At 34.4% G+C, this 24,151-nt stretch overlaps 1 protein-coding gene and 1 long non-coding RNA gene across 2 annotated transcripts; both read left to right on the top strand.

The window, feature by feature from the left end:
- The first annotated feature begins 4,281 nt into the window (after positions 1-4,281).
- LOC142623450 (uncharacterized) lies at positions 4,282-7,268 on the top strand. Its single transcript, XR_012842143.1, has 2 exons — positions 4,282-4,683; positions 6,420-7,268. It is a non-coding gene; the product is annotated as an uncharacterized LOC142623450 (long non-coding RNA).
- Positions 7,269-17,994: 10,726 nt separating this feature from the next.
- On the top strand, positions 17,995-23,297 carry LOC142625587 (protein trichome birefringence-like 10). Its single transcript, XM_075799231.1, has 4 exons — positions 17,995-19,057; positions 20,557-20,946; positions 22,286-22,444; positions 22,569-23,297. The coding sequence occupies exons 1-4, from the start codon at positions 18,621-18,623 to the stop codon at positions 22,930-22,932; spliced, it is 1,350 nt and encodes a 449-aa protein (XP_075655346.1). The 5' UTR covers positions 17,995-18,620; the 3' UTR covers positions 22,933-23,297.
- The last annotated feature ends 854 nt before the right edge of the window (positions 23,298-24,151 follow it).

The following is a 24,151-nucleotide window of genomic DNA, read 5'->3' as shown; positions in this document are numbered from 1 at the left end:
GATCCCTTTCTTTTTTCTTAGAGGAGATTCCTTTTCAGGGATTTTGGATTTGGAAGCTAGATATGCTACCAAAAGTTATTAACTTCCTTTGGTTTTGTCAGCATCCCTGTTAAAGATGTGTTAGCTTCTAGGGGAATAAATTGTAGTGATATCTGCCCTCTGTGTAATTGCCACTGTGAATCCATAATCCATGTGCTTCGAGACTGTGCTTTTGTGCAACAATTCTGGAGCAAGATCCGTGTTCCTTATCCCCTTATATCTTCCTCCAATGTTGGCTTGTGTGAGTGGCTAAAGGGTAATTGTCAGAACAATCTTGTACACCAAGGGAGAAGTTTTGCTGCTAATTTTTTCAATTGTTAAGTATGAAACAGAACACAGAACAAGATACCGCAAACTTAGGGATATTATTAGATTGCAGTTACTCATACTTTCTTGTCCTCAAATTCTCTTATTGATGACTTGAAGAAGAAAATACAGTCCAGAGCTTGGTTGTGGAACTTGATGCGAAAGTGATTGTAGACCTGACTAAGTCTAACATTAGTGCTAATAAACCATACTCTCCTCTTCTTAATGATTGCGGGTCCTTGCTAGGCAGCTTTCACCAAGTCAGAGTGGAGCATGTATTCTACTAGGAAAGGAATAAATGTGTCGACGCACTTGCAAGATGGGGTTGTTCTATGTCGGAGGATTTTGTTGTTTTTTATTTGCCCCCTAACTCTGATATTTTCTCTATTGTAAATATGGATGCCACAGGTATGTACTATTGTAGACTCTTTGGTGCTAATTTTGCCACTTTGGCGAGGTAGTGGTTTTATATATATTCAGTTTAACAAAAAAAATTAGATAGAAATCTAGGGTGCCAAAAATTGAAAATAAAAAGAAGAATAGAAGACATGACTTTGTTTAAGTCAATCTCATATAGTATTTGAATTACCTAATTGAGGGCTTATAAATATGGAAACTTGGACACCTTTATGAAATGGTTTTCAAAGCCATTTTGACTACAATGCATGAGTTTATAGTACTTTCAGGCCATTATTACATAAATGTGAGGGAAAAATTCAATTATTATAAATACATTATATCCTTTATCATGATAATAATAAACAAGGATTAAAGGCTCCATTGTTATAAATAAAAGAGGAAAAATTGGATGGAATGAATGGAGAGAAAGATCCCCAGCTCAGTGCAGCAAGTATTAAACTAAGATTTTGGTGAGTGTATAATAATAAGGCATGAATGAGGTGAATGTGGGCTATTTTGAGTAAGTGAGGTGGGATTAACACCAAGATCAAGGCTTTTTGTGAGTGGTCTGCTTATGACTAGTTGAGAGACATTTATGGGTTGTGTTTGTGTGAAAAGGGGAAGAGAACATCTGAGATTAGATGAGTGTGGGCTGAGGATGATGAGTGGTGAGCTTGAGGGAAGCTAAACCACGAGCAAAGTAGTAAACAAACCAAGAGTTTCAGAGAGGGTAGCTGTCTTCTGGTCAGTTATGGGACGTTTATGGAGTAGGAAGGTGTAAGTAAGGTGGTGAATGTTGGTGTTATGGTGACTATAGGCTGAGAAAGGTTGTGAGTGAGCTCTAGAGAGCTTGGGGAAGCTTAAAGGAAGCTTAATAGGGACTGAATTTCTGTAGAATGTAGTTAATGACTGAAATCTTTAGAGAGACTTCCCCTTGTGGGCTGAGGTGTGTATGTTTTTATAATGGAGCTTTAGGGAAGCATTAATTAACAAGAGTCCAAAAAAACGTAAGGTTAATCAGAGGTGGGAAACCAAGGTTAATCTTCCTAGGATTTTTGGTCAGAAGTAGATGGTTTACTTTAGGGGCTGCCTTGCTTCTTTGGGTAATAATGGGATTTTAGAGTGCTTTGCATTTAATGCCATGATTTCTGGGGCTGAGCTGAATCAATATGATTATGGCGTGTATCAAGAACGAATTCTAATGCTGCAACTAAGATTTGGTCCCCAAGAAGTAAGATTCAACACTCCAATCCAGGTGTCAAATTCTTAGTTCATTTCAGGGGGTTCTGCTGGAGATCCCTTGATGCCCTTAAAACCACATGTTCCCAATTTTCCCCTTTAGGATTCATGGGCTTGGCACATGAATCGCGTCTTGAACGTTTTTAACACTTGTAGCATCAATTTTGTTAAAGTTTGGATAATTGGTTTCAGCTCCCCTTCCGCTGGAGGTGCAGTCTTGAGGAAGATGATGGAGCCCCATCATCCTTTAGACTTCAGCTAATATGATAGCCCTTGGGCACTGTTCACGCTAGGTAGAGGGTGGCAGAAAACTGATGGGACAGCCTTTAGTTTATCCTCAAAGGTTTGGTTCTCTTGTAGGGGCCTCTAGTCGTTTCTTTGGTTAGGGATAAACAAGGGCTAGTTGCCCACTTTCAAGCCTCTTGCTGGGACCTTTTTAGGCTGGAACTTTGCTCCATTTTAGCACCTTTAGTTGGGCCACATGGCCCTTTCTTTGCTTGGGCTTGTTCCCTACTCCATGATATTCTTGGATCTACAAAATGGGCATTAAAGACATACTTTGCCATGAGTTTTTTACTCCTCATGGGCTTTAGTTGTTAGTAGAAATAAAATGAATCCATGAGCTTTAATAAATATTTATGATAAATTTTGGGTATTAATTCCCATGTGTTTTAAATAACAACTTGTTTAGTTTCTCATAATTTTTACTATGGATTACTTTGTAAATGATATTTTCTTTAGGGCTTTTTTAAATAATGACCTCCAATATTGTTCTTGAGAATAATATTTACCATGGGTTTTAAATAAATATGGTAACAACTACTATAATGGAATAATGTGATGTTCTCATAAGTTTCTCTATAGATAATCATAATGGACATGTAGGATGAATAATTATCATAAGTTTTGGTAATAAATATTATGAATGTTGTGATGTAAGATAGATCATGAGTTTATAATATGAAATAAATAAATGTCATGGGTCTAATAATCATAACTTTTCATGGGTTTTTATAAGATGATGAGTTTTGAGAATAGATAATTCATAAATTTCATGAGCTTGTAATATTATAGTAATAGGGTTAAGAATTAAAAGTATTTTTAAGTGAAATAAATATGATGTAGTATTTTGCTAAGTATTGATAACCTTGGACTTTTGATAAAATAGTGTCAAGTAGTTAGCTTGGGCTTTTAATAGTCCCAACGTAAGTTGGGCTTTTGATATTGCCAATGAGAATTAGGTTTTGATGTTGCCAATAAAAATTAAGTTTTGATATTGCCAGCGAGAACTGGGCTTTGATATTGCCAATGAGAATTGGGTTTTAATGTTGCCAATGAAAATTGAGTTTTAAATATTACCAGCGAAAACTAGGCTTTGATATTGCCAATGAGGATTGGGCTTTGATATTGTTAATGTGAATTGGGTTTTGGTTAATGAATTGCCATGAGTTTAAACCATGAGTTTTGATTATAGATTTGAATTTCATTGATAAAATTGTTTTGCCATGGATTTGAATCATTGGCTTTTCAAATATTGTCAAGCCTAAGTATTCTTGGGCTTTAAATAGAATAAGATGTGTGTATTAGGTTCATAGGGCCGGTTTTGAGCTTAGCTAAATAATGATATGAAAATTGGATAAAATATGAGTTTTTGAACTTTTTGTGACAGTTTATATCATGACCCAATTTAGATAATGAAATATGAAACATTTGTGAGTAACATAATAATAGAGCAAAAAATATTTGGGAAAAACTCAATAATGTATTAGTGGTATTTGAAAAATAAATAGGTGGTATTCAAATAAAATTAGGTGTAAAAAAAAAGTACCCTAACAATGATATACTTTTTTTTTTTGAATAATTGCGCATGTTATATATATATACGCACTATATAGAGCTGCGAATCTATGATTAAAAATTCAACTTTAACCAATCACCTTAGTGTTGTGTGGGTTCCAATTAGCTCAACTGGTAAAATCTTTGATAGTTGAATAAAAGATTTATGATTCAATATTTGCCTATACTAAAAACTAATTGGTATCTTAGTCTGATAACAAAAGAGCTATTATTAAGAACGAACACCATAGACTGAAATTCTCTCCAAAAAAAAGAAAGAAAAGAAAATCACATAAGCATTGTAAATGTAAAGTGTTAACTGCATTATTTAAAATTCTCTTCATTCTGCCCTGGATGCTTTTTCTTTTTTTGGTTGGTCTTTTCATTAAAATTGAAAACTACAAGTCGTTTATCTAAGTTGTTATTCTTTCTTCGATTTCCCTTGGTAATCCAGTAAAATCCTCTCTGTGTAGTTCACTTCCACCAAGTCGCGAGAAAGAGAATGAGGCAGAGCTAGAGAGAGAGAGAGAGAGAGAGAGAGAGAGATACAGTGAGACAGAGAAGATGAAGCAAACGACAAAGTTGAACACGATTAGGTCAGGGATAGTGGTGATAGGAGCCTTAGCCTTTGGATACCTAAACTTCCAACTTGGGTTCAAACCCTTTCTTGAACAAGCTCAAGAAACCCTCCAAAAATCTGACTCTGACCCCTCCCAACAAAACTAAACCGCAATCTTAGCTCTCTTTTACATTTCTTTCTTTTACTTTTTTTCAAAAATAAATTTTGGGGTTCTTTTCTTGTATCTGCGTTGTTCTGAGCTACAGTCTATTTGGATTAAGATACAAGTGGAGGAAAAAAAAAAGGTATGGTTCATTGACCCATTATTACTCTCTTATTTCTTAGTGGGTTTTGGTATTCTATCTATTTGTTTGTTATATATATCAAGAAGATTGAATTTCGTGCTTAACACAAATTCCAGATTTGGGTCTGAGGTTAAAATTTAGATTGAAATGTAGGGTGCCCAAAAAAAGAAGATAGGACTGTTTTTAAGCCACTATCATTTGAATTAATTGATTGAGATTTTAAAAGTATGGAAACTTGGACACATTATGAAATAATTTTCAATGCGATGTTGACTGCAATGCATATACTACTTTCAATCTATTTGTTGGTTATACATATCAAGAAGATTGAATTTTGTGCTTAACACACAAGTTCCAGAATTGGGTCCTTTTGAAAAGAGGTTAAAATTTAGATAGGAATGTAGGGTGCCCAAAAAAGAAGAAGATAGGACTTTGTTTAAGCCACTATCATTTGAATTAATTGATTGAGGGTTTGAAAATATGGAAACTTGGACACATTATGAAATGATTTTCAAAGCCATGTTGACTGCAATGCATGAACTATATTCAATCTATTTGCTGGTTATGTATATCAAGAAGATTGAATTTTGTGCTTAACTCACAAGTTCCAGAATTGGGTCCTTTTCAATTGAGGTTAAAATTTAGAGAGAAATGTTGGGCGCCAAAAAAAAGAAAAAAGATAGGACTTTGTTTAAGCCACTCTCATTTGATTACCTAATGGTAATGGAGGTTTTTAAAAATATGAAAACTTGGCCACCTTATTGTGAAATGATTTGAAAAGCCACGTTGATTGCAATGCATGAACTTTATAGTGCTTTGTACTTTAGCAGTGTGAACCCACTTAATTTCCCAGTGAAGTAGACATACCAAGTCGGTCCTTCCATAGCCTTGCTAATATAATTATTGCTTATATAGTAAAATTTGACAAAGCCATGTTGTGCTCTGCTATATCACTATAACAGCAAGGTTACAGAAGGACTAACTCGATACATTTACCATTTTTTGAGGGCTAAATGAGAGCTTTTTAGGGCATGAGCATAAACTACTGAGCCCATCAGAGGTGAATGCCTTTGGATTATCTGGCAACTGGTTTTGGTAGTAGGTACATTTGCCTGTAGGTTTTACTGGCTAGAGGTGAATCCAAAGGGATCTTCTTTAGAAAGGTTCCCTATGTTATTAAAGAAAGAAAAAAAAAGAGAGGAAACATTCAAATTTTAGGGACTAAACTAGAATCTGACCTAAATAATAAGGACAAATCGTATATTTTTAACTTTTTGTTTCCTTTTCCCCTTCTCTTTAATATTGATGACATTGGTTTGGATAGTTGTTCTTGTTCAAACTCTGACTTCTGTATTACTCATGGGTTTTTTACTTAATTTTGTGCTATATTTTGGCTTAATTATGATCTTTTTCATATCTTTTGTTGCTAAACATGCAATGCTCACATGAACACCTGACATTTTTTCACTCTGTTTGCATCATAGTAAACATAATTGTATCAGTTTCTTCAAAATCCATTTCATTGATTTGTACTTTCTCGATAAAGTTTAATGTTTGAGCTCAATGAATGATGACAACCACAAAGTTTCTATCGGTTTGCAATGTTTGTCACTTAGGATGCTATTTGTGTAATTAGAGGTTATTTGGTGGGGGGGGGGGGATGGGAATGACTAACAACCTAAGATAAATGTTATGTTTAGTATGGTGATGTAATTGTAATAAAATCTGTGTGTTAGATGGGTTGGCAAGATAATTTGAAAGATGATGAAGATGAAAATTGGGTCTCGAATTGGGATTGGAGGAGACGAATGGCTGTGGCTCAAGTTCTTTGTTATGTGACATACGCAATGTACATACGTCATGTATATTATGATAGGCACCTTGTTGATCAGTCTGCAACATCTTTGAACAATAAAAAACGAAACGCTCCAGGGGATGATGCGTGTATGAGAGGGTTTGAAGGTATAAGGGACGCAATTAAAGATGTTGCAGAAGCAATCAGGGAGGGAAATGATATTATAAAGAGAGGTCAATCTCTTGTTTACTCGGAGGAAGAAGTTTTTGCAGAGTTGGTGAACATGGGTTGTGACAAGAACTTACGGTACAAGGCCTACACTTTCCTGACTCAAGATGCTGCAAGAGTTAGGGCATTCTTTGGTTGCCCAACTGATGAACGCAAGGATTTTTTGCTACAGATGATGTACTCACCCCAGGATCCTTGATGAGCTTGTGTTATGGTTGATGGGACAAGTTGGAATTTCAGTGTGATGTTTTATAGTTGTTTAATTTTTGGATGGTTGGGTCTCAGTTTTCTTCTTCTGTGTTTGGGTTGGGGAGAGGTAGGGGGAGGAGTGAAGATGAGATTACTTTGAATGTTATGGTTTTTCTCTTTGGGGTGGGGACAGAAATTGTTGCTTATTGTTTTACCTGTCCATTAACGACTGTCAATGTCATAAAATGTTCTTTTTGTATGTAATATAGCCTTTCTAGAAATGCTTCATATAAGTGAAGACAATTTCAAGTTGCATTATTTGTGCTTTCTGCCATTGTTGATACTGTACACAGAATCTCCTCGCTTTTTATTATTATTGGGTGTATTGTCATTGTGTTTAACTAAATAGGTTTATTAATTTGCTAAACTGCCATCCGTGTGCCATGTTTGTTCAATTTTGATTGAGGACCAACATCTAGCACAAATGTTGATTATAGAATTATTGTTGTTTCTTCTACATGATTCTCAGTCATGATGATGAACTTGCACATACCAGTTGCATGTATTGTTGAGTTTGACATATAATTTGAAGATATTATTGGTAAGGTCTAAATGCATCTAGCTTTGGGGGTAAGAGACTTATTCAGGTTTCCTGGAGGTATCTATTTGAGAAGTCAAAGAGGTACTTGCCAATTGACGTTTGCAGTGGTAATTGCCAAAGAACAAAATTGACCGGTGCTTAAATCACGAATTGGTCACTTATGGTTGATTTGTTATCTTTGGCAATTAATACAAAGAACAAAATTGACCGGTGCTTAAATCACGAATTGTTCGTTGTTGACAACATGCATGTAACCTTGTCAACTTGCATACTAAATGACAGAGGTAGTGCAATTGTGTGGCACATAGAAATTCCTTACAATCTATTTCGAAAGTCTTGATGGAAATTTATGAGTAAAAAAATAATTGTCTTAAAGTTATAGAATAAGGGAAGTATTTTTGATATTGTCCGCAGCATGGTTGTCAAAATCGCAATCCGGATCGTAAAATCGCACGATTTTACGATCCAAACTTACCAAAAAGTTTAAAGTCGTAACAGGATTGCAAAAATGGTAGGATTGTATGTACGATCGTGTAGGATTGTATAGGATCGTAGGATCGTATGGGATCCACCGATCCTACCATTTGGCTTAATTTTTTTTTTTTTTTTTAAGTGAGATTTATTTGGGTAAGATAATCCACCTAAACCCACAAGCCTAACGGGTTATTAGAAGCCCAATAATAAATTGAAATCCTAAATTTACCTGTATGTCAACATAAAATCTCAAAAAACCTTATAGTACTTAAGTTTAACGTTTTTAAAGACAAAACCTAAAATATGTAGAAACACTAAGCTCCAGCATTTTTGTCCCGCGTCTCCTCAGTCCTCTGTCAAAAACCCAGCACCTCTCAGCCCTCTCATTGGTGAGCCATCACTGCCTTTAAGCTTTTTTAAGTTTAACGTTTTAAAAAACAAAACCTAAAATATTTAGAAACATTCAGCTCCAACACCTCAGTCCCGTGCCTCCTCAGTCCTCTATCAAAAACCCAGTACCTCTCAGCCCTCTCAATGATGTTGCCGTGAGCCATCGCTGCCTTTAAGCTTTTTGGTAATTTGTTTTAGTAGTTAGTAGTTTATCATTTATTTGTACTTTGATAGCTTGATTCTAGATTGTTGTGTTGTGTATATGATTTTGACAAAGTTTTTAAGGTTTTTATTTTTCTAATTTGTTAACTAAATTAAGTAAAATTTGAAAAATTATGAAACATGATCTTCAGTATTTGATTCTTTGAGAAATATTAGTAAACACAATTAGTAGTTTAGAATTGCACACAACCTGTTTGATGAATTCTCTATGTGACTTTTTGAGCATGCTCTATATCTTGGTGTCTTTTTGGATTTGGAACTTATTTTGGAAAACATTTTCCATGTGTAGATAATATTTTGGTACTTAGTTGCTAATTAAACATGTACTAAATTTTTTAGATACATCATGTCAAAAGTTAAATATATTTTGTTTCGTTAGAATGACATAAGAACGATGTAGTGCATGCATATTACATTTTATGATGCAATTTTTTTGTATTTTGGATGGATTCATATTTTAAGTGATTATATAACATACAAAGTTACTATCAATAGGTTTTTTACTTAAAATCTGAAAATAGGTAGGATTTTATGATCTACGATCCGATCCTACGATCCACGATCCTACCTACCTCCCACGATCCTACGTAAGATCCCGATTTTGACAACCTTGGTCCGTAGAATCTCCTCGTTTTTTATTATTATTGGGTGTATTGTCATTATGTTTAACTAAATAGGTTTATTAATTTGCTAAACTGCTATCCGTGTGCCATGTTTGTTCAATTTTGATTGAGGACCAACATCTAGCACAAATGCTAATTATAGAATTATTGTTGTTTCTTCTGCATGATTCTCAGTCATGATGATGAACTTGCACATACCAGTTGCATGTATTGTTGAGTTTGGCATATAATTTGAAGATATTATTGGTAAGGTCTAAATGCACCTAGCTTTGTGGATGAGATACTTATTCAGGTTTCCTGGAGGTATCTATTTGAGAATTCAAAGAGGTACTTGTCGATTGGCGTTTGCAGTGGTTACTTATGGTTGATTTGTTATCTTTGGCAATTAATGCCAAGAGCAAAATTGACCGGTGCTTAAATCACGAATTGGTCGTTGTCGACAACATGCATGTAATCTTGTCAACTTGCATACTAAATGACACAGGTAGTGCAATTGCGTGGTACATAGAAATTCCTTACAATCTACTTTGAAAGTCTTGATGGAAATTTATGAGTAAAAAAATAATTGTTTTAAAGTTATAGAATAAGGGAAGTACTTTTGATATTGTCCACAGAATCTCCTCATTTTACTTATTATTGGGTGTATTGTCATTATGTTTAACTAAATAAGTTTATTAATTAGCTAAATTGCTATCCGTGTGCCATGTTTGTTCAATTTTGATTGAGGACCAACATCAAGCACAAATGCTGATTATAGAATTATTTTTGTTTCTTCTACATGATTCTCAATTGTGATGATGAACTTGCACATACCAATTGCATATATTGTTGAGTTTGGCATATAATTTGAAGATATTATTGGTAAGGTCTAAATGCACCTAGCTTTGTGGATGAGATACTTATTCAGGTTTCCTGGAGGTATCTATTTGAAAATTCAAAGAGGTACTTGCCAATTGGCGTTTGCAGTGGTTACTTAGGGTTGATTTGTTATCTTTGGCAATTAATACAAAGAACAAAATTGACCGGTGCTTTAATCACGAATTGGTCGTTGTCGACAACATGCATGTAACCTTGTCAACTTGCATACTAAATGACACAGGTAGTGCAATTGTGTGGCACATAGAAATTCCTTACAATCTACTTCGAAAGTCTTGATGGAAATTTATGAGTAAAAAAATAATTGTCTTAAAGTTATAGAATAAGGGAAGTACTTTTGATATTGTCCACGAAATCTCCTCATTTTACTTATCATTGGGTGTATTGTCATTATGTTTAACTAAATAAGTTTATTAATTTGCTAAACTGCTATCTGTGTGCCATGTTTGTTCAATTTTGATTGAGGACCAACATCGAGAACAAATGCTGATTATAGAATTATTTTTGTTTCTTCTACATGATTCTCAGTCGTGATGATGAACTTGCACATACTAGTTGCATATATTGTTGAGTTTGGCATATAATTTGAAGATATTATTGGTAAGGTTTAAACGCACCTAGCTTTGTGGATGAGATACTTATTCATGTTTCCTGGAGGTATCTATTTGAGAATTCAAAGAGGTACTTGTCAATTGGCGTTTGCAGTGGCTACTTATGGTTGATTTGTTATCTTTGGCAATTAATACAAAGAACAAAATTGGCCGGTGCTTAAATCATGAATTGGTCGTTGTTTACAACATGCATGTAACCTTGTCAACTTGCATACTAAATGACATAGGTAGTGCAATTGTGTGGCACATAGAAATTCCTTACAATCTACTTCGAAAGTCTTGATGGAAATTTATGAGTAAAAAAATAATTGTCTTAAAGTTATTTAATAAGGGAAGTACTTTTGATATTGTCCACAGAATCTCCTCATTTTACTTATTATTGGGTGTATTGTCATTATGTTTAACTAAATAGGTTTATTAATTCGCTAAACTGCTATCTGTGTGCCATGTTTGTTCATTTTTGATTGAGGACCAACATCTAGCACAAATGTTGATTATAGAATTATTTTTATTTCTTCTACATGATTCTCAGTTGTGATGATGAACTTGCACATACCAGTTGCATGTATTTTTGAGTTTGGCATATAATTTGAAGATATTATTGGTAAGGTCTAAATGCACCTAGCTTTGTGGATGAGATACTTATTCAAGTTTCCAGGAGGTATCTATTTGAGAATTGAAAGAGGTACTTGTCAATTGGCGTTTGCAGTGGTTACTTATGGTTGATTTGTTATCTTTGGCAATTAATACAAAGAACAAAATTGAGTGGTGCTTAAATCACGAATTGGTCGTTGTCGACAACATGCATGTAACCTTGTCAATTTGCATACTAAATGACACAAGTAGTGCAATTGTGTGGCACATAGAAGTTCCTTACAATATACTTTGAAAGTCTTGATGGAAACTTATGAGTAAAAAAAATGATTCTGTCTTAAAGTTATGGAATATGGGAAATATTTTTGAATGATCTATTTTTGGTTCTTTCAACAATATCTCATGTGAAAATGTTTGACAGAGAACCATAACAGCTCTGGCTATAGCCATTTCCATGGTCATCAAGATTGTCAATATCATTTTCATATAATTTGCTTTCTATATGTAAAATAACCTTTCAAGAACTGCTTCATATAAGTAAAGAAAACTTCCTGTTGCACTATTAGCATTTTCTGCCATTACTGATACTGTCCACAGAAGTTCCTGATTTTGCTATTTTTTGGTTTATTGTTAGTTTACAAGCATATTGTTTCACTCAACTGTTATTTTAGTTATGATTCAGGACAAACATATGACGTGTAGAGCATCAATAATACGTCATATATAATATCTGATGCTTAGAGCACAGATGCTGATTAATGGTCTCTTGTTACTCGTTTCTACATGATTCTAAGCTGTGATGAATGATTCTCTCATACCAGTTGTATGTGTTATCGATTATGTTATATCATTTTGAAGATATTTGTGGTAGAGTCTAAATAGTCCTAGCATCACGGATGAGACACATATTCATGTTTTCTAGTGACACTAACAAGTCCAAAAAAAAAAAAGTGGTAATTGCCAAATTGGCAGTTTGCAATGATCTTTGACGGATAATTGGCCATTTTTGTTGTATAATACAAAGAACAAAAACTGACTATGGTGTCTTCCTGGATCTCGCTAAATAGTCGCTATTGAAGACGTGAACTTATCAGCTTGAATAATAAACGACACATGCAGTGTAAGTATGGCCCATAGAAGTTCCCTTGTAGCTTGTAAGCTACAATAAAGGTCATAAAGGAAAATAATAAGCCCAAAACAAGATTCTGGCTTGTAGTAATGGAAATCAGGAAATACTATTGAACAATTTTTTAATTTTTTTTTTAATGAGTTCTTTCAAACAATTTTTGTTGTGAATATTCACAAAGTCTATTGTACCAATACTTAGACATGATCATAACAACACCTGCTTGCTAAAAAACCAATGCTTGATGAGCTTAGATAGAAGATGGCGGAACTATAGACGTTTCCTCAAGTGAGTTTAGTCATAACTTAACCTCTAACATAATTAGAATTTAGAACCCCAATAACATTAACTACTGCAAACGTTTTGAGAATCAATTTCATATTTCTCAATATTTCTAATAATTTAAATGTAAGAATTTGATCGAAACTAAACCCTATGCAAGTAAGCTTTTAAAAAAAAAAATTTATTGTCCCTAAATAGTTTTTTCTCTTCTTCTTTTTTACTTTATTCCAACTTTTTAGGGATTTATGAGATGCTAATTGTACATCCCCAAAACTGCAAAACCATAAATTTAGTCATGGCGGGGACGTACTTCTGCTACCTATGCCTCAATTCTGCCCCCAGACAAATGTCATGTGATTCACTTTCCTAAATATTCGAATATTGATCCCATGTTAAAATTTTAGTTTATCAAAACCATCCCCACATGTCTATCAAAAAGAAAACTATCCCCACATGAAAATTAATTCCGTGCTCTAGTCTAAGTTTAAGCCCCTTCCTAGTAGGGATTCAGGTTGCATATCCTTCTGCCTCCTTAATTATTAGTATATAGGGTTTAATTGCCCTTTTGGCCAGATTGATTTGGTCCTTTACTGCTTGGAATAATATGTTGGGGGCTAAGATTTCAGTTATGTCCTACGTGATTGACCCAAGTACCCAACACGCACGCCTAAATGTTAATGTCACGGGAGTTTTGTGAAGAAAGTAATGGCAAGACTTTTAAGGATTAAAGTCAAGGGATCAAGTAACCTAACAAACCTCCAAAAAGAGAAAGAAGATGATATCCAGGATTTCACCCATGGTATATCTGAGAATTGTAATAGTTTGTAAAAGGGTAAGACTTCCGTTTAGTGCTCTTTCATAATAAACCGACACGTGGTTATTTTATAACACATTTCTTGCCTGTGTCAATATAGAATTATAGAAACATTGAAAACAAGTCGAATTCTTTGTGAAATTACTTGGATTAATGTGTATTTATATAGTTTACAAAAGAAAAGATTAGGAAGAATCTAAGTTCTCAACTAGTGTTGCATGTAACCACTAAAAATTCTGACCTGTTAATTAATTTTCCTTGGAGCCTATTAGGATTTGTTCCTCTGTTTAAAGATCATTTTCAATACGTGGTAATTAATCTACATGTATAAAATATTTTCACTTACGTGTTTTATACGGAAAGAAATTTAGAATTACCATCCCCAAAATTTTATGCTAACTATTGATTAGTCGTCATCTCAACTTAATTCTATCCTTTTCCTCTCAATTTTTCAACTTGGGTATGTGCTGTGTCCACTTAAATCTGTGGTCCATTAATCTTTCTCTCATGGCACTTTTAATATTTCAAAAGTATGAATGTATGATACCCACATAACTCTAACCATACATTGGAAATTATTACAATTGAAAAATAAGTGCTCTCAATCATTACCGAGAGTATCATACCTAAAAAAAATCATATAAATATTGTAGAATTATCACTATGTAATTCCTCGAACTTTTTACCAAAGCTCATCAACTAATCGAAGACTTATTCATGTATGAATGATTCTCACTTCTTTTTATCTTCTTCTTCTTCTTTTTTATTTTTTTTTATCATCTAAGATAAAAATTCACTTTAGTCTAATTTAAATATATATGTGTGTAGAGTTCATTTTTAGAAATTTGAACCTTGAACCTTGACCCTTATCTCCTTCACCGCACAAAAATTTATAATTGTGGAATAACCATCACACTTAAAGTATACAATACGTAGTATGATTTTCGCTTGTAATAACGCGTTTGATACGCGTTTTTGGTCTTCTTAAAACTTGTAACGTGGGGGCAATTAACACATAGTCAATTTCCCATTATCTTTCTAGGAAAATCTCAACAAAAAAAAAGAAGAAAAGATTCTTAGCTAGTTTTTTGTTTGAAATGATAGATATCGAGTTCTATCAGTAGTCACGAATCAGAATATCACATTTGATTTCATTGGTTTGGTGTGGTGCGATGGAAAACGGCCACCCTGCCCAGTTGGACCAACTTCTCTTATCTATACAAACACTAGGGCCTAGGCCAATTCAATAGCTAAGGATATAGTTGACAAAAATTCCATGTCCCACCTATTTTGTTTTTTTCCCCTACTTTGTTTTGTGCAGTTTTTCCTATTCTTAGCAGTATTCAAGAGTTAGGCTTTTTTGTATATGCATCATTATAAGTTTCTTTGAAACATCTTCTCCTCTCTCCCTGTGTGTATGTGTTAATACTTAGTATTCTAAAAAAAAAAAGCTACTTTGTTTTGTGTAGTCTTTATATTATTAAAATTAAATAGTAAAAGATTAAATAATTTTAAGTTAATACCAATGTAATCATAAAAAGCTAATTTTTCATGAACATTAGACCAAGCCTTTGATAAACATTGATTTTTTCAGCTATTCCAATGCCAACTCTTCAATATATTTCTTGTTGGAAATATCTCCAGTTCCATTGATAACAAGTGGGACCAAATAATTCAATGGGGGTAGTTGATGAACTATATACTACATAGTTCTAGCAACAACAAAGGATGGTTTCAATATTTCTCATGACTTATCCTTTGTATAGATGTTAGGGTGGATGGACACTAACATGGAATAGGGCGGCTAATATGCCCAATGTCCTTATTGCAATATGCTTATAGACTTTTCTTACAAGAACAAAAGGATCAAAACCTTTCACACCCCATGCTAGATTTACATATAATACCCTTTTGGTGAGTCCGAAAGGATCAAACACCCATATTCTAGGACCATACAACCCATTACATGATATGCAACAAAGCTAAAACAAGTCAATTTCGAAAAAAAAAAAAAAATGAAATCCAAAAATCTTAGGTAAGAAATTTTTTTTTTTTTTTTTCATCAGAAAATATTTCTAGCCAACTCCATATCATCTTGACTTGGTTTTGATTTCTCTATTTTTTAAAGAATATTGAGTTGGGTTCATGCACCATTTGTGTCTGTATTCCCCAAAGGTACCCATTTCTTTTAAGAGGATTTGTAGCATGTCAACCTTGATAAAGTTCTTCGCTTTGGATCGAATTAAACCATATGCTCTACCGCTTTTGCGGAACCTGTCAATTCCTCTAAGTTTCATTCTTGTGATGGTACTCTCCAAGAAGAAAACTTAATGCATTATCTACAATACTGAATGGTTGATACACACCACGCCTAGTATCCATTGTTATGGCTAGGACTACTTGGGTATCTAATCCCTAGTGAATGGATTTAGATGCCTATTATGATAATAAATGAAATATTCCAATGATTTTTTTAATCAAATAACTATTCATAATTTGTAGTTTTCATGTAAATATGTACAACAAGACTTTATGCAAAAAGGGTGATTCAACTTGTGTTGTCTAAAAAGGAGTTAGAATACGAGTATGGGCTAAGCAAATCAATAGATAGCCTTGGTCATATTGAAATAAAAAAGTAAGTGAAGACTCGGAATGAAATAATACCATATAAAAACACTCTCTTAGTGGGAGCGATAATACCATATAAAAGCACTCTCTTAGTGGGAGCGATAGTGACAATTCTAGTTACAAAAACGGTGGAAACACTCTTTAATGGAACCCTAGACTTGGTTGTCACCAAGAACACATATCTTATTTATAATTTAATTTTGTTTGTATTTAATTATCATTTCAAAAAAATTTCTCACTCTTAATACTATTATGATTCACGATGATCCCTCCTCTTCTCCTTATTTTCTACCTTCAATTCGTCCCAATTGTGACCTCTCCACCCCTAATTGCACGTGAAAGTTTTGTATACACTCGGCGTATGCACCTCATACGCTAAGCGCATACAAAACTTTCACATGTCAATGAGAAATAAGTTGAGTGGAGCCCACAAGTCAGTAAGAAATAAGTCTTATAAGTTAGGCACATGAGATGCTATCTCCATTTGCACGTTTTTTCAACCCAAATACACCATGTATCCCTTGCATGTTTCTTTCCTCTCACATAGTAGTAGACTCCAACATTCGGTGCATGTATTCTCCCTCTCACACAGGGGTGGACTCCATAGGTCTAGTGTATGTTTTTTTCCCTATCACACATGTTTAGTGTATGTTTCCTCCATATCATATAAGGGTGAACCCCACGTACACTAGACCTATGGGGTTCACCCCTATGTGAGAGGTAGGATACATGCATTGAATATATAGTATAATGTGAGGTCCACCTTTATGTAAGAGGAAAGAAACATACACACTGAACGTGTGAGGTCTACCCCTATATGAGAGGTATGATACAAGCACAGAATACATGATATAAAATTCACCCTTATGTGAGAGAGGAATGATACATGCATCAAAAGAATGATATAGACTCCACCCCATATGAAAGGGAAGCTACATGAATTGGATACATAGTATACCTCCTTTGTTAGACTCTTAGAGCATTCGCAGTGGAACATTGTATCCTATCCTATTTTACTATTTCAAAAAGCTACTTTATCAATTATACCATACCATTTTACAACACACCTAACATCCCAATTATTATTTTCTTATTCTACTCATTAAAATAATATATATTATCCACTGAAATAATATAATATATTCCAATACAACTCTCTTTCTCTTATCTCTCTTCCATTTTATCAATTAAAATATATTATAATTTTTACAATTGTGTTTCAGTGCCATCTTACATTTAGGATGACACTGTAGCACAATTGTAAAAAAGTTTGTAATTCTGGCATTTTACAAGTCTAATTACCAATACTTTTTTGTGCTTTAGGGTGGGTTTGGATAGGGAGGCTGCGTCTACGTTTCACATTTTTGATTTTTTTTTTCCCTGACGCACAGAATTCAATAGCAGACATGATGCACTGTTCATCACTGTGCATGAACAGTAACCGCACAGTGGTGCACTGTTCATGTACTTTTCAGCTTTTTTTTAATTAAAAATGGGACTCGCAATATTATTCACATATTTAAAAATTATTTTGCTACAGTATTTTTAGTTTTCAATTTTTAATTTTTAATTTTCAGCTGTATCCAAACGGATCTTTTATTGTACTTTTTCTCCACATTTTCCATTTGCAATTTTCAATGGAAACGCTCTTACCTAGTTCCGTTTGCTAAAAATAGTTCAGGAACCATGTTAATTATTTCAAAAGCGCTTTACAGCCGTAGTGTTGTCGGCATTCTCATTAGAGAAAATAGTAACTTCCTTTCTTTCCACGCTCTAGAAGTTTGAAGTGTAGAAAACGACCCAATCAGAAAAGACAGTAGTCCTACAAAACCACAATAATATTTCTTCACGTTCTACTATCCGTTACCCACTTTCTCTCTCCATTTTAAGCCAAGTACTTCCCCCACGAGCGAATCAGTGAACTTTCAACTCAAACCGCATTATTTATTCTCTCACCCCCATCTCTCTCTGTACAATATTTTCATTCTTAAATCTCTTTTTAGTTTCTTTTATTTTTGATGAATAAATTCAATACTCGTGTGTAGGATCCGATTTGGAAACCAAATTCTTCTTACCAGTAGCATACCTACATGCACTTTAAATTTTCTAATCATTATTTTATTCACCGAAACCGCTCTCTCCCTTCTAAAGTAACCGAAAAAAGAAGAAAAACAAAAAAGGGTCCTAAACATAATTCCGCCATGAATGCTTCTTTGCTTCCTTGACACCCATTTCTCTCTTTCTTTCTTTTTGAACTGTCATTCATGGCTTAACGAAACTGACCTACCAAGCAAAGGAGTTAAAGAAATAGTTCTGCTCTATACTGACCGCTTTCCATGACTTCTTCTATGTTGCTTGAACACTACACTTGTGCCTTTGTTCCATTAGCCCCACAAACTTTGCCTTTTGTTTTTATACCCCAGAATTTGATCTTTCCCACTAGAAAAATAACACCCAGATTCCAAAATTTGATCTTCTGTTCAAATGTCAAAGAATCCATCTGAGATAGACATTGAAACCATGGCATTTTTTGTAGTTTTCAAGAGATTTAAGCGGTTGAGGCTTTTTGAGCCGTCTGTGGGAGTTTTGGGATTCTTTGTTGTTACTGTTTGTGTGATTTGCGGCTTCTTTTACTTGGATTATAGAGCTGTGGCTAAAGGGTTTCTGTTTCCTGAACAAGACAGGTTCCCAACGATTCAGATTAAAGGGTCCAGTGAGAACCAAAGGGTTGAGTTTCTTGGAGAAAAGGGTGAAAGGTGTGATATCTTTGAAGGGGATTGGGTGTGGGATGAGAACTATCCTTTGTATCAGTCCAAAGATTGCAGATTTTTGGATGATGGATTTCGGTGCTCTGAGAATGGGAGGCCTGATTTGTTTTACACCAAGTGGAGATGGCAACCCAAAGACTGCAACTTGCCCAGGTTCTTATTAGAATGTTACTTATTTGTTGCTTTTAGTACTGTTTGGTTGCTGAGAAAATGAGTCAAAATGGAAAAACAAAAATTTGGCCTAAAAAAGCAAAGAAATTGAATTGTTAGAATTAAATAATTCGTGTTGGATTGTTATTTTTTTATTTTCAAGAATTAAATCATTCTTGTTGGCTAGAAAAAACATATTTCGATTATTTCAATTGAGCCTTTAGAACGTTGGAAAAAAGAACAATTAGATTGTACTAGACTTCAAATTGTCTTTCTCTGAAGCACTTCACATTTTTCTCAGCAACAAAAGAATATCATATTGTTACTTGGGATTTTTTTTATAATTGGATATGTGTGAGACTGTGACTGTGATTGATGGCAAGTGTGTCGTACTCAAGCCATGTGTCACGGCTATGATTCCGGAAATTAGCCTTTTCAAATTTGGGATAAGTTTGTCCATCAATCACCTTTCACCAAGCAGAAGCCTTGTGCACTGAGTTCAACGTTTCTATATGTTAATTATGTAGCCATTTTACTATAAGTTCAATTTCTTTGGCACGCAGTGAGGGTAATTTATTATCAAACTTTCATAATTTACTAATCTTTGAAAGTGACTACCTTGTTTTTTTTTTCCCTGAGAAATGAAGTGACTACCTTGATTAGTTTCACCTTTAGATGTTTACAAGAGGATATGCTGCAACGACGGAAAAAATTAATAAAATACTTTGAAAATGCGTTCTCTATTGCCTTCTTGTCTTTTTCTGGCAGCCAAACTTTTTAACCTTTAGACTATTCTAGTTGAGAAATTATAATTGCCTAATTGGTCATTGATAACTTACCACTGCTACTAAAAGTTCAAGATTTCAGTGAGTGAGAAGGGAATTTAATTTTTAACCACTCTTGATAGTAGTGCCCATGGTCAATGGACCTGATTATCGAGCTAAAGTACTCTACTGTTCCATGAAAATGACAAACTTTTTTAGCTTCTCCTTAAAATTAAATTTCTTTTAGAATGGGATATTCTTGCAATGGACAAAAATGGTTGAGTTTCTTCCAATGTAATTTTAAGTATATTATTCCATGATTTATAATCTTTTTATTTCCATTTTTTCTCCTTTGTGTCATTTTGTTATTTTTGATCGTCTTTTTATGTAGCTTTGTAAATTTTGAAGCATTTCCTCTGTATTTTGGCTTTGCCGGTGAACCTTTGGAATGATGACATTCAAATTCTAAGCAATGAAGACAAATTCCATGTCTTTTCTGAAATTGAGTTTTCATTGCTCTATTTTGCTGTATCTGTTTGTCATTTAGCTTATTTCCCCACTTTATCCGTTAGTTAATAAGTTGTGATTTTACATGGCTAACTGTATAATACATATAACCATCTATTTCTAGTCTTTTATCTCTCAGTTCTCATTCCAACTTGTATATTAAAAAAAAGCATATAATGAAGTACGTAAAGCTAGTTTGAGTGTTTTGTTTCTTGTCTAATCAAAAAACAGATTTGATGCAAAATTGATGTTGGAAAAAATGCGAAACAAACGGCTAGTGTTTATTGGTGACTCAATTGGAAGAAATCAATGGGAGTCCCTCCTCTGCATGCTCTCGTCAGCAGTTCCTAACAATGAGTCAATCTATGAAGTGAATGGCAGTCCAATTACAAAGCACAAGGGATTCTTAGTTTTCAAGTTTAAGGACTTCAACTGCACAGTGGAGTACTATAGGTCTCCATTTCTTGTATTGCAGAGCCGCCCCACTGCAAGAGCTCCACAAAAGGTGAGGACAACCTTGAAGTTGGATAAAATGGATTGGAACTCTGTGAAGTGGAGAGATGCAGATGTGTTGGTCTTAAACACTGGGCATTGGTGGAATTATGAGAAGACTATAAGAGGGTAATTAATTCTCCAAATTTTGTGTGTGTTTACTAGGGTCATTTTCATTTGGCATGAGTTCTTACCTTTATTTGTTTATTCTTTTTAAATAGACAACTTTTTATCAACAAAAAATAAAATAAATAAACAACTATGACTAGGCTGGTTATGAAAATAATAATAAATTCATTGAAGGATCTATGCAAGTGGCAAAGAGGCAATTTCACTAGGTCCATTTCTTTTGAATTTGCTTACCATATAAGAGGTTGAAATGAAATCCATACCTAATCAAAAGTTGATAGTATACTATCTCAAGGCAACTATTGACAAACTGTGCAATCAAATAGCCTCCTAATAGGATTATAGATATTTAGAACTGCTCCTGCTTGATTGAATACATGTCATAACAATGACCTCTGCCTGTAAGTTCAGAAATTTGGATAGTTGATGGCTTTTTGTGAAATGTCAAAGAATGTGAAAAAAAAAATTCTGGATTGTATATTAATTTTACAAATTTTTTTTGATGAAAATGTATGCTTAATGGCATAATTTCTGAGAGAAGCCTTTTTTTTGGGGGTGGGGGGTGGGGATGTTCAGCTGTTTCTTGGTTTCTTTTCATATTGTTTGCCCAACAGGTGGATGCTTATAATTGTGCTCTTCATTTCTTCTTCCAGAATTTCTCTGTTTTTTTTTTGTTTGATCTCTTAAATTAGGTATTGTTTGGGTAGTGTGTCTGCGGCCACATTTTGTGGTTTTTTTTTTTTCTCAGCTGAGCGCCTCTTGCACTGTTCATTGTCCATGAACAGTGAATTTAGGCATGTGAACAGTAACTTTATTATTATTATTATTTTTATTGTTTTTAGTTTTTAGCAAAATAAGTTGTATTCAAACGGACCCTTAAGGTGCTGTTGTTAAAAGAATAAAGATGCTGAGCCGATGGTAAAGTAAGTTTTGCTGGATAAGTAGGCCCTTTCAATTATGAGGTTTAGTTAAAACATTGATGGTATGGGTGCTTGAACACCTATTAATGGTTGCTTGTATTGGATCTCTTTGACTTATAATTCAATAGGAAATGGGGACCATACATGCTATCATCTTTAAATTAAAATTGCAATGAGATTTGCCTTTATATGAGTGTTCAAACAATAGATTTTCTTATGTGACATTTGCACCAAATCCTACGTAATTTTTATTTTTATTTTTTATGTTAGGTAGATAGTATATGTAATTATTGATGCAAGGCATTCCCTTAAATCATGGGTTAGTTTTGAGTATCATTAGAACCTACTAACGTCATATCATAATTCCTTTTTTCTTTTTTAGTTAGAGAAGAGATTAAAAGTCCATCTATTTTGTTCAGGGGTTGTTACTTCCAAGAAGGTGCAGAGGTAAAGATGGATATGAAAGTAGAACATGCATATCGTAGGTCCATAGAGACTGTGTCGCACTGGATACACACTGAACTAAATTCAAGCAAGACCCAGGTGTTCTTTCGCACATACGCTCCTGTGCATTTCAGGTTTGTTTTATTACTTAAACAATTGGCTCTTTTTATTATTCTCCATCCATTGCCCTTTTCTTGTGAAGTAGATTCTTATGCATCCTATTTGGGGAGCTAAACTATTAAGTTTTGTTATATACAGAGGAGGGGATTGGAGGACTGGGGGAAACTGTCATTTGGAAACACTTCCAGAGCTGGGATCCTCATCAGTGCCTTATAATACTTCGGCGCAATTTAAAATCGCCAATGCTGTCTTTTCAACTCACTTATACACATCAGAAGTAAAAAAATTTGAAGTATTGAATGTAACTCGTATGTCTGCACAGAGAAAAGATGGGCATTCATCTCTATATTATCTGGGTCCTCATGTAGGCCCTGCACCTATCCATCGCCAGGATTGCAGTCATTGGTGTCTGCCTGGAGTCCCTGATACATGGAATGAGTTACTCTATGCACTATTCCTTAAGCGTGAGGCTACTCACTCCTATAATGCATCAAAGTATTAGGTGTGGTTGCAGGCATGATTGAAAAGCCTCTTATTTATATACCAAGAAGAAAAAATGGACATTTATGCACAGATGACTCCACTTTCAGAAAAATGACTAAAGAAAACAACACTGTGACAGTTGCAAGACTGTTTAAGTAAGGTTGAAAGTGGGTCTCAGATTTTGATGTTGATAGAGAGGTCGGATCATGAGGATTTTAGATGATTAGTTAGATACAAATAGCCCAATTATAGGGGGCAAATGGGTGGACAAGGATCTCTGAATTAAAGACATACACTGTAAAGAAACATTCACACATTGGGTATTTTATTGTGATTAATCAGGGGGTATAGTTTCTTCAGGAGTAAAATACATAATTTACAAAATTTTGTTTGTATATTTGTTACTTTTACCAAGGACCAAAGGTTTGGTTCTTTTTTATTTTATTTTTCTTTTTTTAATGACATGTAATTCCTACTTCACCTATAGGTTAAGATTAGTTACAAGCAAAAGGCACTCCATGAGCTCTTTCTGTGTTAAAATGGTATGAAGGCAGGACCATATGTGATCATTATAGAAACATCATCATAATATGCAATTTGACTCCTCAGTACTCTGACTACTCTCCCTAAAATCAAGCCCCATTTGATAGCTGATAGATTTATTTATTTATTTTTATTATAAATAATTAAATAGTTGGGAGTTTTGGGGGGGGGGGGGGTGGGGATTTGAACTTTGGGTTGTCTCCATTCATGAGAATGAGCCAACCAATTGAGTTATAAGACTGATGATTCTAGTTAGCTCAATTAGTGAAGTCTCTAATGGTTGAATAAGAGATTTGAGATTTAATTTCTGCCTATACCAAAATCATGCATGTCTCAGTGCTAGCTGTCCACGTACAACCCATGCATGTACATGTCTTTTGCCATCTTTTACCTCTCAAACAGAATTATCCTCATCCCCTGTTTCATATATCCCAAAACAGAGTTCAACCATTCATCCACATGACCCCCTCATCTGACCAGGATTCCACGACACTCACGCCAACAGACCAGACCTCCAGCTCTCACTATCACCAATGGGGAGTCCTCATCACCCATCCCTCAATCCCATGCCCATGTAACTCTCCCCTCCCCACGACCACCCACTCCCTTTGGACCATCTCAACCAATTGATGAGCTGCCTCTCCATAAAAACTACTAACAACGAGGAAGTGACCTATGTCCGAATTCCTATCCAT

This window comes from Castanea sativa, chromosome 2 (assembly GCF_040712315.1).
Source record: "Castanea sativa cultivar Marrone di Chiusa Pesio chromosome 2, ASM4071231v1".
Lineage (NCBI taxonomy): Eukaryota > Viridiplantae > Streptophyta > Magnoliopsida > Fagales > Fagaceae > Castanea > Castanea sativa.
Note: the sequence above shows the minus strand (reverse complement) of the source record. Positions and strands in the feature narration are given on the sequence as shown.